The sequence below is a fragment of the Topomyia yanbarensis genome, chromosome 2, assembly GCF_030247195.1.
Source record: "Topomyia yanbarensis strain Yona2022 chromosome 2, ASM3024719v1, whole genome shotgun sequence".
Lineage (NCBI taxonomy): Eukaryota > Metazoa > Arthropoda > Insecta > Diptera > Culicidae > Topomyia > Topomyia yanbarensis.
This window is the reverse complement of record NC_080671.1, coordinates 435126846-435142858: the sequence shown is the minus strand read 5'-3', so window position 1 is coordinate 435142858 and position 16013 is coordinate 435126846. Positions and strand designations below refer to the sequence as shown.

General features: G+C 43.4%; 1 protein-coding gene across 1 annotated transcript; it reads left to right on the top strand.

Annotated features, from left to right (window-relative positions):
• Positions 1-9623: 9623 nt before the first annotated feature.
• On the top strand, positions 9624-11215 carry LOC131685519 (antigen 5 like allergen Cul n 1-like). The gene is made up of 4 exons (XM_058969308.1): positions 9624-9749; positions 10150-10418; positions 10488-10729; positions 10804-11215. The coding sequence occupies exons 1-4, from the start codon at positions 9731-9733 to the stop codon at positions 11066-11068; spliced, it is 795 nt and encodes a 264-aa protein (XP_058825291.1). The 5' UTR covers positions 9624-9730; the 3' UTR covers positions 11069-11215.
• The last annotated feature ends 4798 nt before the right edge of the window (positions 11216-16013 follow it).

Below are 16013 nucleotides of genomic sequence, written 5' to 3'. Positions count from 1 at the left end.
AAACTCGAATATGGGGTTGTCCAAAAATCACGATATAGTTTATTTTTTAAATTGTGGTAGAAATAATAGATCAAACCAAGAATTTTTTCTTTCATATCTGTTAAAGATAGCTTTGAGCCATTTATTTATTTGATTCGGCTCAATATGGTAGTTTAACGGAGCCGGAAAAGTAGGTTTTATAACATATTTTACAAAAGAAAATAAACTGGCAGTATTGCTTTGTTTAATGTGGAATCAGGTTCCCGATCCGAATTTATAGCATGATATTTTTTTTATTCATTTCGTTTATTTGATAGGCACAAATGCGTTAGCTTGGCGGTGCCAAATTCTTTTGTTTTTACATTTTGGACATTTTAAAACTAGGAGGTTACAATGTTGAATTTTTTTTTTATAAAAGAGAAACATTTTACAGCTATCTTAAGACTAGAAATTAGATTCTATATACAAGAGAGGGGGCAAAAGATTTTGTTTATGAAAGATTTTAAAACAAGGAATTCAATAGTAATAGTTTTTTTAGGAAATATTTACAGTTATCTTAAAACTAATAATATAGTTTGGTACACAAAAGGGGGAACAAATATTTATGATAAAATTCACAGGTGTTTTAAAACTAGGGATACAATTCTATTTACAAGATGGGGAACAATAGTTTTAACAAAGAGGTAAAATTACAACTATCTTAAAACTATGAATACAGAATACAAATTTGAACTTTTTGGCGGAGACTTATGCTTGGTCAAGATATTCAGAGGGGGGCTGTAGAAGCAGTTGTATCAAAGACAGGGGAGAGAAAGCGTAGATGGTGACCGGGAGAGAAGAGCAAAACTTGCAACTTTCGGGCAAACGGGAGATCAGCGAAACAAATTAGCGGCTCAGTCTAGTAGGTCGGATTGGCGGATGGTATTCTTCGGACCCGCGGGGAATCCTTCAAAGGGAATCCTTCGGACCTCGAGTCGCTGGTAAGTGGTAAGTGCGACGGCGGTTACATAGTTGCAGTCTGGAGCTGATCGGTCCCACAAGGCAGGAGAAAACTTCTAAAACGAGAAATAAAAAGAGAGGGGCTAAATTGGGACATTTATCGTTTTTATGAAAGTATAAATAAGGGACATATAGGGGAAATCACGATTTGCCAGCATATCTCGGACTGGGACATTGGGTGGTCTACCTCGGGCCCGAAGGGGATCCTTTAACTGAGACCTGGCGTCCAAGTACCCGGCGCATACCCAGACAACGTGCACGATGTCGTGATAGCCCTCGTCACAAGCGCACAGACTACTCTCCGCAAGCCCAATACGCCGCAAAAGCGCATCTAGTGGTTGGACATGAGTCGGGACATTACACGAATAAAATCCCGACCCACATCCATCCCCCCGAACCAAAGCTTCGTTGATACCTTTGGGATAATCGAATGTAGCCATCGTCCAAGTTCACCATTGCTCCACGAGGTTTGCCAACTGTTGAGTGTCCTCTGAAGACAAATACTAAAAAATTCGTTGAAGCAGATTGGTCTTTCGTATATGTCACCATTTAATGCGCCCACCTTTGCTAATGAGTCGGCCTATTCATTGCCCGGAATAGAGCAATGAGAGGGGACCCAAACAAAGGTAATTCGATAAGATTTTTCAGATAACGTACACAAGGACTCCCGTATCTTCCCCAGGAAATATGGGAATTGCGTTTTGGGCTTCATCGCACGAAGAGCCTCGATGGAGCTGAGGCTGTCCGAAATGATGAAGTAGTGATCTGTGGGCAGAGTGTCGATGATCCCAAGGGTATACTGAATTGCAGCTAACTCTGCGACGTAAACTGAAGCGGGATCATTGAGCTTGAATGAAGCGGTGATAGTATTGTTGAAGATACCGAAGCCAGTGGACCCATCGAGATTTGATCCGTCAGTGTAGAACATTTTGTCACAGTCGACTTCTCGGAATTTATTATAAAATATATTGGGGATCACTTGCGGGCGTATATGGTCTGGGATTCCACGAATCTTTTCCTTCATGGATGTGTCGAAGAATACAGTAGAATCAGAAGTATCTAGGAAACGAACACGATTGGGAGTATATGAAGAAGGATTAATGCTCTGTGCCATGTAGTCGAAGTACAAGGAGATAAATCGGGTTTGAGAATTAAGCTCGACGAGCCTCTCGAAGTTTTCAATCACCAACGGGTTCAGAATGTCGCATCGGATAAGCAATCGATATGAGAGTTCCCAAAATCGATTTTTCAGCAGAAGAACGCCCGCCAGCACTTCGAGACTCATCGTATGGGTCGAGTGCATGCAGCCCAAGGCAATGCGCAAGCAACGATACTGGATTCTCTCCAGTTTGATGAAGTGTATGTTCGCAGCGGAGCGGAAACAGAAACACCCGTACTCCATCACCGACAATATCGTTGTTTAGTACAACCTGATCAGGTCTCCTGGGTGAGCACCCCACCATGTTCCAGTTATTGTTCGGAGAAAATTGATCCTTTATTGGCATTTCTGTTTCAGACACCTAATGTGACATCCCCAGGTACCTTTAGACTCGAACCAGACCCCGAGATATTTAAAGGTGAAGACCCGATTGATCGTTTCACCCATTAATAGAAGCTGCAACCAACTCAGTTTTCTCCGTGGAGAACTCGATAGCCAGCTGAAAAGCCCAAGCAGACAAATTGTCCAAGGTATTTTGTAATGGTTCTTGCAAGTCGGCAGCTTTGGGCCCTGCAACAGAGCCACTGCGTCGTCTGCAAGTTGCCTTAGCGTGCATGAATTGGCAAGACAATCGTCAATGTCATTCACGTAAAAATTGTAGAGCAGGGGACTTAGACATGAGCCCTGGGGAAGACCCATGTAGCTAAATCGCGATGTTGTTAAATCGCCATGCGAAAAGTGCATGTGCTTTTCAGACAACAGGTTTAGCAAAAAGTTATTTAAAATTGGTGAAAGACCATGCTGGTGCAGCTTCTCTGACAGAATGTTGATAGAAACTGAGTCAAAAGCCCCCTTAATATCCAAGAAGACTGATGCCATCTGCTCTTTGTTAGCATAGGCCATTTGGATTTCTGTAGAAAGCAACGCGAGGCAATCGTTCGTCCCTTTGCCTTTGCGGAAGCCAAATTGTGTATCTGACAGTAAGCCATTTGCTTCAACCCAATTGTCGAGGCGAAACAAGATCATTTTCTCGAATAACTTCCGAATACAGGACAGCATTGCAATCGGCCGATACGAGTTGTGGTCGGAGCCTGGTTTTCCTGGTTTTTGGATGGCGATGACCTTCACTTGCCTCCATTCATAAGGGACAATGTTACCCTCAAGAAACTTGTTAAATAAATTCAACAAGCGCCTTTTTGCAGTGTCAGGCAGATTCTTCAGCAAGTTTAATTTGATTCTGTCTAAACCTGGGGCGTTATTGTTGCACGATAAGAGAGCAAGTGAGAACTCCACCATCGAAAACGGTGTTTCGTTCGCGGTATCGTGAGCAGACGCGGCGCTGCACGTTTTCTGTACCGGGACAGAGTCCGGACAGATCTTCTTGGCGAAAGCGAATATCCAACGGTTTGAATATTCCACGTTCTCGTTGGTACTGTGTCGGTTACGCATACGTCGAGCCGTACCCCAAAGAGTGCTCATCGCTGTTTCTCTCGTTAACCCGTCGACGAACCGGCGCCAATAACTGCGTTTTTTTGGCTTTCATTAGACTCGACGCGTACTGGTGATAGCTAGCGGGTAACCCGTCGTCCCGGAAGGCCTTATATGCAGTGAACTTTTCCGCGTACAGCTCTGAGCACTCTTTATCCCACCACAGGGTGGGGGACCGTCCATGGGTATTCGCGCTGGGTACTGGTTTAGTCTGAGCTTGATTCGCACTGTCGAGAATCAAGTCAGCCAAAAACCTGTACTCTTCCTCCGGAGGAAGTTCTTGAGTGGATTCGATTTTAACGGATATCGCGGTCGCGTAACTCTTCCAATCAATGTTCCGTGTGAGGTCATACGAGGCATTGATTGTTTTCGATGGTCTTGAACCGTTAGCAATTGAAATCACGATAGGCAAATGATCGCTACCGTGGGGATCAGGGATCACCTTTCACATGCAATCTAACTGTAGCGATGTCGAGCAAAGCGACAAATCCAACGCGCTTGCGCGTGCTGGTGGTGTAGGAATCCGCGTCATTTCTCCCGTGTTTAAGATGGTCATGTTGAAATTGTCGCAAAGATCTTGGATTAATGTTGATCTATTATCATCATGAAGACAGCCCCATACCGTACAGTGCGAGTTAAAGTCTCCCAGAACTAGCCGCGGTGCCGGCAAGGATTCCGTGATATTACAAAGCGTTCGGTGCGCTACCGAGGCTCTAGGAGGAATGTAGATGGAAGCAATGCAAAGGTCTTTACCTGTGATTATAACTTGACAAGCGAAAATTTCAATGCCTGGTGTCGAAGGGAGGTTAATTCGGTTGAAAGAATAGCACTTTTTGATCCCCAAAAGTAATCCTCCGTAAGGGTTTTCTCGATCCAGACGGATTATATTAAAGTCGTGGAAGTGATGATGATGATGGTCCCACCTCATACCCCCACAAAGGTGTGAGTTGAACGATTTATCTAAAAGAAAGTGCTCTGTGGCCCATTGCTTTATAATGTGTGTGTGTGTCAGGGCCAGTGAGTGTCGTACAAATGGTCTTATTGTATGTATGGTTCTGTGGCCTATGTCAACTGTTTGGCAAAAAGGTAGGCTTCCATGAACATCGATCAAACGTCCGTATGGTTTTAATAAAATGGATGGATTTTCAACGAAATGGCGTCCGATATGGAGTGTATGTACATGCATGCACCCGTATACATTGAATGAAGACACCACATACAAACCAGACGGGCGTTGTTTAGTGCTAGGGAATGTGTGAAACTCGGTTTGACCTTGTGAAGATTTTTGTGTCGATTGAAAATGTGCACAGCGCGGAGAAGGGATCTTTAGATAATCTCTAATGTGTATGTGCTGGTCTGGTTTAAGGGCGATTCAGGCGATGCGTCAGCTTCCGTCAACATCAACGGAACGTCACCGTTCCGTCAGGATAAATTTAATACTTTTCGTACTGCTGTACGTCAAAACGTTCTGTGCCGTTGATGTTGTGTGTGAATGCTTTAATTTAACTGCATGTAACTAATCTTGACGTTCCGTACCGGTGACCGAAGCCTGGCGTATCGTGTGAATCGTACATCGAGTTAAATAAAAGAGGTAGCGCGGCTCGCATTGGTATTGGTGTATAGAATGCGATGTGAATGTGGCTGAACAGTCTTGGTCAATGCAGGGACGGCTGTTCTATGATAAGCGTGGCGAGTGTGTTTGCCTCCGTAGTATGAAATTGATCGAGAATAAACTGATGTGTCTGCACACTCTTCACCTGGTTTTGTTTTTGTGTGAGTCATATGTAAACTTTGTGGCCCATTGCTTTATAATGTACGCTGCGTACGCTGTTCCGTATATGTAGCGTTCTGCTACTTATGTGTATCAGTTTTATCTCCCAGTCAAGACTCAAGATTTTGAAGGACCAATTGGGATCCTCATATTGTGAAATAACCCATAATTGTAATATCGCAGATTAATTACGGTGGAGTTCGATTCCACAAAAATTCTACGATTTATGGCGAAAAGGAATTCGCAGGATAACGTGGACTGAATTTCTGATGAACACGTGTGAATGAAAATCATTTCGCCGTTGTGTGCGGTTTTGATGCAAAAATGCTACTATAGTTAGAAGTTACACAATGGTGAGGTGGAATTTAAGACTCAGGCTACTTTCTTTGAGCGTGTATAGGAATAGAGCGCTTGGTAGTGTGCGTGGAGGGAATGTGTACAGCTTTGCCACCGGTTTATTCACAGAGTATTTATTGGACTCTAGGGAATTAGGACTCTAGGGGAGGAATGTCGGTCGATTTGTTGGATTGTCGCGATACTTATTATGCGGGGTAGTTGTTGGAAGGACGACCTGCCAGACGGAGTGGTGCGCAGCCGTTGAGCGTTGTGGCGAGGGATGTGCTCGGTTTTGCCCTGGCTTATTAATTAATGGGAGTGGATGGGAGGTTGTGTCGGCCTATTTGGCTGGTGCTTTTGAATGGGTGGCGTTGGTTTCTGTTTTTTACATTACGCAGTTATATTGCGCACCCCAGCACGGTGTATTAGAGTGACAAAAATTACTTTTTCATGGGCGGCGGTTTTTATGTCGGCTGTTTTACGTGGTTTAAATTGTGATTTTTGTTAAATCAACTGGTGTCTTTCGTTCAGATCGCCTTCTAACGAATATATTGAACTAAAGAATGCTTTCCCTCTGATTTTCGGCTTATCAAATAATTTTAATTATATTTTATTTTCTTTTTTTCTTAGTATAGGGTTAGCTTAGTGTTTGTTTCCACCGAAAATCTGAAATAAATCCTGTACCCTATATCTTACGTTCTCCTGCTCGAAGGAAAATTGATCACGTTCAGCCGCATTCATTTTCAGTATTCAGTGACGAACTGAAATCGTCAAACGAACAAACTGTTCCTTCATCCAATGCAGGTTTTCGTTCGTCTCTGATTATTGCACGAAGTCGCCACGAGTCGCATCAAGTTCATTTTCAGCAATCAGGGAAAACTTCGATTATTTTTAACTTTGCTCCTAATGACATACTTACATTTATTTTTCATAACAAGTATATCGTGCGAGAACTAATGCAAGGAATAAACAATAGTTATTCAGTCCTAGTTTATATATTGTACTTGAGATTGATATTTAGCTGGAACTCCTCTTACTGAGAAATCATTACTCAGAGTTAGAAAACAGTTTTTAATTCTATCCCTTAATTATTGATGCAACTCTACGTAAGTAACATATATCAGATGAAGCATTAGAACGCGGTTAGAAAAATGTCGGAATATATACAATATAGGTATTAATACATTAAACGATAAATCTCTCAAATTCTCGGCGGCCGGCTGCCCAGAGCAATAATCACATGGTAACACTTCTGCGAGTTGCATAGAACGTATCACTTATCAAGGTGAATCCAGATTTGTGCAATTTTACCCTATCCCACTAACAAAAACTCCTTCCCGTGGCAAACGTGGAGATGCAGAGGTATACACGGTTTCCATAACAACGTTTGTTACACTAACATTCCTTTCCTTCCCCGATGACTGTAAGGACGTGGCCGGCGCCGTTATTGGCCTTTTAAAGTATAGAACTCTCGAAACGTGCACATTGAGGATGGAAAGCTACTCCCAGGCGCCATTCGTTGATTCTCTGTGCAATTTTGCTTGTTCTGGTCAATCACGGAGTAGCAACTACGAATTGTACGGTCATCATGCTCATGCTCATGCTCAAGATTTTCACGAAATGAACGAAAAGTCGATCAAAATTGTTAAATTTTAAATAAATTAATGTGAAAAGGTTACTTAACCTCATTAGCTGAAACATTTGAGGACATTTTTCAATGGAAAATTTTCTCACCTATCCAATGGATCCAAAGATTTGAAATACAAAGTATATTTTTTGAGTTAGGGCTATTTTAAGACAAGTAAGTTTTTAACACAAAAAACTCAATAACTTAGTATCGGTTGAGATTTGAAGGTATGTGTAGAACGATTTTTTTCTCCAAATATAACAGTCAATCATCCCTCGAGGGGTTCTTAACCATGAACCAAACACCCTGTATACTACGCACTACCCAGGTATCTCGAAAATCACGTTGTCAAAATAACGTTTTAACTTTGACTAGGCAATTTTCGCGTCCCCGAAAAATCGTCAGATTATTCCACATCATATTTGTATTTGGTTTTGCTGTGCTTCGCATTATATTATTGATGGAAAAAAATAAATAAACTATATCGAAGTAATTCTGCCTTTTGTATTCACAATTATTTTTCGTCTGTTCTTTCTGAGTGCTTACGCCATCTTCACCATCTGGATCGATATCAGCCCCCTAAACATATATACCGGGACCAACGGTTGTACTTCCCTTCTAGAGGTAGACATATGATCAGGGATTTTGCCCCTCCAAAAGTCCCAACGACTTCGGTTGGGATAAAACCTAGACCAGCTTTGTTAAGAAATAGTCGCGCTTATCACCCAACCTTCGGATCTGTCTAAGCTATAATACCTGTAAGGCATGTAATGTAATATGATGGTTAACATGGAAATAATTATTGTAGTGCCTGCACAACTCAACGTGAAATGTTGCTAACGTTAATAAAGCAATTAATACAATGTTAACAAATTATATAATGAGTATAATTAATTCAGTGGCTTTAAAGTAAACGATAAATATAATGGTTATACAATATGTAATTCAATCTGATATAGCTGCAGAGAATTGGTAATTAATGATTGAGCTGTCCCACGAATACTCCTTTATCACACATGATGTAACATTTATCATTCCTTTTAGAAAAATCCTTTTAGAATTTTATTCAGTGTTTATTTTACTGACTAGGTAACTAGAGGAAGAATATAGCAATATAAAAAATCCTAGTTGCCTAGTCAGTTTATTAAACACTGAATAAATAAAGTTGTTATGTCTACAAATAGATCGGATTAATTAGCGTCACTCGGAGGATTCATGTAATAAAATCTGAGGTTTCGAAAAACAGTAAATTAAGCCTACAGTTATTATTTGCCTCCAAAAATGATCGGGAATAATCTATTCACCTTGCTATGCTGTTCTATTTGTGTAGACCTGCAAATCGCTATTTCAAAAAATATAAGTGATAAAGGACATGAAATAAATTACCCGACCATCATCGACACTTATAATCTGGTAGTGCGCCTACAAACTAGTTTGAACTGCTTCAGCTGAGAACAACGATCATTGAAGGACAATCCGGTTGAGATGATAGTTGATTATTTTTAACATTGTGTTTACCGTGTAATGATTAGCACGAGTCTCAATTGTTTCGACAGCGCTGAATTAGTTTGAGCATCGTTCACAGAATTTACATGCTAATCCAAATCCCCTAACCATATCGGAGCGAGGTGCTTGATCGGTTGATAAAATGTCAGGTACGGACCGGTTTTATTTGATGGCTATTATTCGACAGCCATATCAACGATCATCGAATTAGCATGGTTTTCTACCTAATGCAATTAAAACGAATCGAGTGCAAAAACCTCCAATATATATAGAGAATCTAGCACTCATCATTTCCTCGCAATCTCGATGATCAATTAGACCGAACAATCGTGTAGAGCAACACCGCCATCAGGCTGAGGACCAACCGGCTGGCCTGACGATGGGTTGTGTGCTCCAATGTATCGTGGGAAAATGCACAATGCACGTGCAGGTGAACTGCATGCTCATCTCCACGCATCGATTTGACCCGTTCCGCCGCCCTCCCCACCATGCGACTGGGTGAAGTGCGTTATGTGCACCCAACCCGCTGTTGCCTTTGTCGGTTGGGGGCACATGCGTTTCCACTCAACTGATTCCAGTAATCATCACTGTTCGGCCAGCTGGGTGGACGCTGTTGGCCTGGGGCGGATTTAACCCCTAGCACAGATGGTCAGAGAGAGAGAGAGAGAGAGTGGGGTGCGGTACGCGGGCTGTAATTACAAATTTTGTAATGCAAATCAGATCCGATCCGTAGATTCGGACGATTTTTCCCATATAAAAATGGTGCGTCGCTCTGGTTGAGCAACTTGTTCGGTGCGTGCTTTATTCGAGAAGAAACGTGTGCCTTAATTTTCCGGTGCAAGAGGCGGCTTCAAACGAAACCAGGATGATTCGGGTCGCAAAATGTAAGTCCGGTAGCGGTTGTGCCTGTTTTGGAAAGGATTAATGTGTAAAAGTGGAATCAAAGACAATGTTTAAATTAACGAACCTGCGTATAAAAGCGTTTGTGAATAATTGTCACGCTGTTGTGGAATATCATGGCCTGCTCAGTTATGTTCGTCACTTGGGTTTAATTGTAAACAAGTGTGCTCGAATAGTTTGAATTTTATTACTGTTTTGAATTAATTTCCAGTGAACAATTCGACAAATTTCAAACAAGAATTTTTTTCTGTTCTAATTAAGGATAGTAAAGCCGAAAGCAATTTATAATCACCTTTAGATGAAATTAATCCTCCAGCAAACTTTCACCAGTGAAAAAAAGGATCAACTTTTGTACGCTAACTTAAAAATGTAATTATTCAACAGCATGGATTTTGCTGGCCATGTTTCTGGCAGCGCTGCGGACAGCGTACACCGTGAACTACTGCGATCGTAGCCTTTGTCCCGCTAGCAAACCGCACATCGCCTGCAAAGACGATGGTAAGCTGAGCTCCGAATGTCCACCCGGGGCCAAGATCATTGAGATGAATGCCGAGATGAAGGAGCTCATTCTGGACACCCATAACAAGTACCGCAGCACGCTGGCAACCGGCGGAGTCGGATGGCTTCCGAAGGCAGCTGCCATGCCTACGCTGGTGAGTAACATTTAGCGAAACCTCGAGTCCGCCGTATTCAAATAACTTTTCGTTACTGTCCCGTAACAGACTTGGGATGACGATCTAGCTGAAACAGCCCAAGTGAACGCTAATCGGTGCGTCCGAGGACACGACGTTTGCCACAATACGGACAAGTACAAGAACTCCGGACAGAATCTCAACTTCTTTGCCACCAGTGCCGACACCATTGATGTGAAGGATCAAGTGCCTAAACTGATCGGCAGCTGGTGGGATGAACGTCACGACGTGCACAAGAACATGGTTAAGACCATGTACGATCCTGGCAAGGGGTAAGTTCCATTGATTGCATTCTAACACAGATTCACTAACAATCACTGATAATTAAACATCGAATCATCCACAGAACAATGGTGTTCCACTTCGCCGTGCTTGCCGGAGATAAGGTGAACAAGATCGGTTGCGCTATTACGCAGTGGAAACCACCGGGCGGTTGGATTCAGATCTATCTGGTGTGCAACTACTCGTTCAACGACTTCGTCGGACTGCCCATCTACGTCTCCGGGGAACCCTGCTCCAAGTGCCAGAAGGGATGCAATCCAAAATACGCCGGATTGTGTAACGAGGACGAACCGGTTCCACAGTTGCTTGACTATCCGGCCGGTAGCTAAACAGCAGAGCAAAAATAAGAATTGAACAAAACAACATGTAGTACAAAAATTTTCATATTACTGTCGTCAGCATTTTTAGTGAAAGTCCCATTGACCTGTCATGTGTTCTGTTGAATAATGCTAATAAAAAAATTGGTGAAGGGATAACATGGTTTTCCATTGAAGAGAACTTCCCCGAAAATCGACCAATCTATTTCCCCAGTAGATTTGTGAACGTGTTGCGGCGATGCGGGAAAACCCAAATTGACAATAGAATTTCGATTCAAAGCCAGTTTTAATCAATTACTTTCCGCGCGTGGGTGGTCTGTTGGCAATTTTGCTGCGGCGTGAATTATGAGAAACAAATCCGACAAATGTGCCTTGAATAGGCTAGCGTCTAGGGAGGGGAGTTTTCGCGCTAAATTCGCGGTTTACGCGTGGAATGGGACAATTAATTGCTTTCTGACCATGCTCGATTTGGCACAGCGCCGTAATTGGATTGAGGCCGGAATTTGTGAATTCAATTCGAGCGAATACTTTTTGGTTCGGAAAGGATTGATCAATACGATTGTAACCGGACTTATTTCACATTTGCAAAACTTTTATGGCTGTTTCCAGTCGAATCCACTGACAAATAGGATCTATGTAGTTTGAATATTTGAGAACAAAAAAACTGGGATAAATTACAGACTTGGTAACTTTAGTTACGGAATTTGTGTTTCGAATTCGTCTCATCAGAATCCGACACTAACTTAGTGTCTGGTCTAAGCTAGCGCCGGATTCTAAGCCTAAGAAAAACCAAATTACGATTTAATTTATTCTCATCAGCTTAATCAGAACACCTTTTTTGCGGGATAACACGTAGGACTAGGGGTTTGTTCAAACACAAATCTCACATGATTATTGAAAGCGACGTAACTGCAAATGAGAGTCTCTCCTTGTTTACTTTCTCTTTCGTTGATTACTCCGTCGATATTACATCACCTCTTTAAATCTTTACAGAAATTGCTAGCCAAAATCATACTGTGAAATTGTTTGTAAGTTTTATAATAAGGCGGTGCTAATCGAAAAAGAAAGTAAACAAAAAGAGACTCTCTTTTGCTATTACGTAGTTTTCAAAAATCATGCGAGAAATAGTGTTTAACCATTGAAATTTGGAACTTAGGTCAGTTTGACAGTTTGGAAGCTTAAATTAAGGTGCTCAAAAACTTCAAAATTTGTGTCTTTGGATACTTTGAATCACAGAGCCTTAGAAACTTACTTTTGGAGGCAACGTGAAAACTAAAACTTTGTAGGTTCGGAATTAGATAACTTGGAATCATTTGAATTTAGACATATGAATATTTGAAAACTTGAAAGTTTTTAAACTGGGATTTAGGACACTTGGGAACTTGTAACTTGGGATATAGACAACGTAGATCCATGTGAACTTGAGAGTTGAAGACTAAGAAGGTTGGAAACTTGGGTATTGATGAATTGAGAAACATTGAAACTTGGAAATTTAAAAACTTGAAACCATGTGATCTTAAAAACTTACTAATTTGTCAACATGAAAGCTTTTAAACCTGAAATTTGGACATCTTGGAAATTCAGAATACTTTGAACTAGACAACTTAGATGCATGGGAGCTTGAAACTTGAAAGCATGTAAACTTGAAAACGTGGGAACTTGGAAATTGGAATATCGGAAACATGGAATTTGGAAACACTGAAACTTGGACACTTGAAAACTGCGTAATTCAGTGACTTCGAAACTTGGACTTTTGAAACTTAGGAGCTTAGATACAAGGAATCCTATTTATTTCGATACGTTGTAAGTTATTATATTTGAATTTTGTTTTCTAAATCATTCAAAATGGTGTCCGCTCATATGACCGAATGCTGTTTGACTGAATGTTGTTTGGCCGACTGTCACTTGGTCGGAAGAGTCAATATACCGAATGGGTCATTTGCCCGAATTGGTCATTTGATCGAATACGTCATTTGGTTGAATGGTTCATTTGGTCGAATGGGTCATTTGGTCGAATGAGCCATTTTCACGAATGGGTCATTTGCCCGAATAGGTCATTTGACCGAATGGGTCATTTGATAGAATACGTCATTTGGTTGAATGGTTCATTTGGTAGAATGGGCCATTTGGTCGAATGGGCCATTTTCCAGAATGGGTCATTTGGTCGAAATGATCATTTGGTCGAATGGGTCATTTGGACAAATGGGTCATTTGGTCGAATGGGTAATTTGGTCGAAATGGTCATTTGGAAGAATGGGTCATGTGGCCGAAGGGTCATTTGGTCGAATGGGTCATTTGGCCGAATGCGTAATTTGGTCGAATGGGTTATCTGGCCCAATAGGTTTGCTCGGCCTAATGCCGTTTGGGCGAATGCCGTTTGGACGAATGCCGTTTGGAGGAATGCCGTTTGGATGAATGCCGTTTGGACGAACGCCGTTTGGGCGAATGCCGTTTGGACGAATGCCGTTTGGGCAAATGCCGTATGGGCAAATGCCGTATGGACGAATGCCGTTTGGAGGAATGCCGTTTGGAGGAATGCCGTTTGGAGGAATGCCGTCTGGAGGAATGCCATTTGGAGGAATGCCGTTTGGAGGAATGCCGTTTGGAGGAATGCCGTTTGGAGGAATGCCGTTTGGAGGAATGCCGTTTGGAGGAATGCCGTTTGGAGGAATGCCGTTTGGAGGAATGCCGTTTGGAGGAATGCCGTTTGGTGGAATGCCGTTTGGACGAATGCCGTTTGGAGGAATGCCGTATGAACGAATGCCGTTTGGAGGAATGCCGTTTGGAGGAATGGCGTTTGGACGAATGCCGTTTGGAGGAATGCCGTTTGGACGAATGCCATTTAGACGAATGCCGTTTGGAGGAATGCCGCTTGGAGGAATTCCGTTTGGACGAATGCCGTTTGGATGAGTGCCGTTCGGACGAATGCCGTTCGGACGAATGCCGTTTAGACGAATGCCGTTTGGAGGCATGCCATTTGGACGAATGCCGTTTAGACGAATGCCGTTTAGAGGAATACCGTTTGGGAAATGCCGTTAGGAGGAAAACCGTTTGGAGGAATGCCTCTTGGAGGAAAACCGTTTGGAGGAATGCCGTTTGGAGGAATGCCGTTTGGAGGAATGCCGTTTGGACGAATGCCGTTTGGACGAATGCCGTTTGGAGAAATGCCGTTTGGAGGAATGCCGTTTGGAGGAATGCCGTTTGGACGAATGCCGTTTGGACGAATGCCGTTTGTACGAATGCCGTTTGGACGAATGCCGTTTGGGCGAATGCCGTTTGGAGGTATGCCGTTTGGAGGAATGCCGTTTGGACGAATGCCGTTTGGAGGATTGCCGCTTGGACGAATTCCGTTTGGACGAATGCCGTTTGGACGAGTGCCGTTTGGAGGAATGTCGTTTGGAGGAATGCCGTTTGGACGAATGCCGTTTGGAGGATTGCCGCTTGGACGAATTCCGTTTGGACGAATGCCGTTTGGACGAGTGCCGTTTGGAGGAATGCCGTTTGGAGGAATGCCGTTTGAAGGAATGCCGTTTGGAGGAATGCCGTTTGGAGGAATGCCGTTTGGAGGAATGCCGTTTGGAGGAATGCCGTTTGGAGGAATGCCGTTTGGAGGAATGCCGTTTGGACGAATGCCGTTTGGAGGAATGCCGTTTGGAGGAATTCCGTTTGGACGAATGCCGTTTGGACGAGTGCCGTTTGGAGGAATGCCGTTTGGAGGAATGCCGTTTGGAGGAATGCCGTTTGGAGGAATGCCGTTTGGATGAATTCCGTTTGGACGAATGCCGTTTGGACGAGTGCCGTTCGGACGAATGCCGTTCGGACGAATGCCATTTAGACGAATGCCGTTTGGAGGAATGCCATTTGGACGAATGCCGTTTGGACGAATGCCGTTTAGAGGAATACCGTTTGGGAAATGCCGTTTGGAGGAATGCCGTTTGGAGGAATGTCGTTTGGAGGAATGCCGTTTGAAGGAATGCCGTTTGGAGGAATGCCGTTTGGACGAATGCCGTTTGGACGAATGCCGCTTGGAGGAATTCCGTTTGGACGAATGCCGTTTGGACGAGTGCCGTTCGGACGAATGCCGTTCGGACGAATGCCGTTTGGACGAATGCCGTTTGGAGGAATGCCATTTGGACGAATGCCGTTTGGAGGAATGCCGTTTGGAGGAATGCCGTTTGGGCGAATGCCGTTTGGAGGAATGCCGTTTGGATGAATTCCGTTTGGACGAATGCCGTTTGGACGAGTGCCGTTCGGACGAATGCCGTTCGGACGAATGCCATTTAGACGAATGCCGTTTGGAGGAATGCCATTTGGACGAATGCCGTTTGGAGGAATGCCGTTTAGAGGAATACCGTTTGGGAAATGCCGTTTGGAGGAATGCCGTTTGGAGGAATGTCGTTTGGAGGAATGCCGTTTGAAGGAATGCCGTTTGGAGGAATGCCGTTTGGACTAATGCCGTTTGGACGAATGCCGCTTGGAGGAATTCCGTTTGGACGAATGCCGTTTGGACGAGTGCCGTTCGGACGAATGCCGTTCGGACGAATGCCGTTTGGACGAATGCCGTTTGGAGGAATGCCATTTGGACGAATGCCGTTTGGACGAATGCCGTTTAGAGGAATACCGTTTGGGAAATGCCGTTTGGAGGAATGCCGTTTGGAGGAATGCCGTTTGGAGGAATGCCGTTTGGGCGAATGCCGTTTGGAGGAATGCCGTTTGGAGGAATGCCGTTTGGAGGAATGCCGTTTGGAGGAATGCCGTTTGGAGGAATGCCGTTTGGAGGAATGCCGTTTGGACGAATGCCGTTTGGAGGAATGCCGTTTGGAGGAATGCCGTTTGGAGGAATGCCGTTTGGACGAATGCCGTTTGGACGAATGCCGTTTGGGCAAATGCCGTATGGGCAAATGCCGTATGGACGAATGCCGTTTGGAGGAATGCCATTTGGACGAATGCCGTTTGG

Coding starts and splice junctions, on each gene's coding strand:
- LOC131685519 (XM_058969308.1), top strand. Junction 10,419..10,487: donor CAGCTGCCATGCCTACGCTG/GTGAGTAACATT, acceptor GTCCCGTAACAG/ACTTGGGATGACGATCTAGC. Junction 10,730..10,803: donor ATGTACGATCCTGGCAAGGG/GTAAGTTCCATT, acceptor AATCATCCACAG/AACAATGGTGTTCCACTTCG.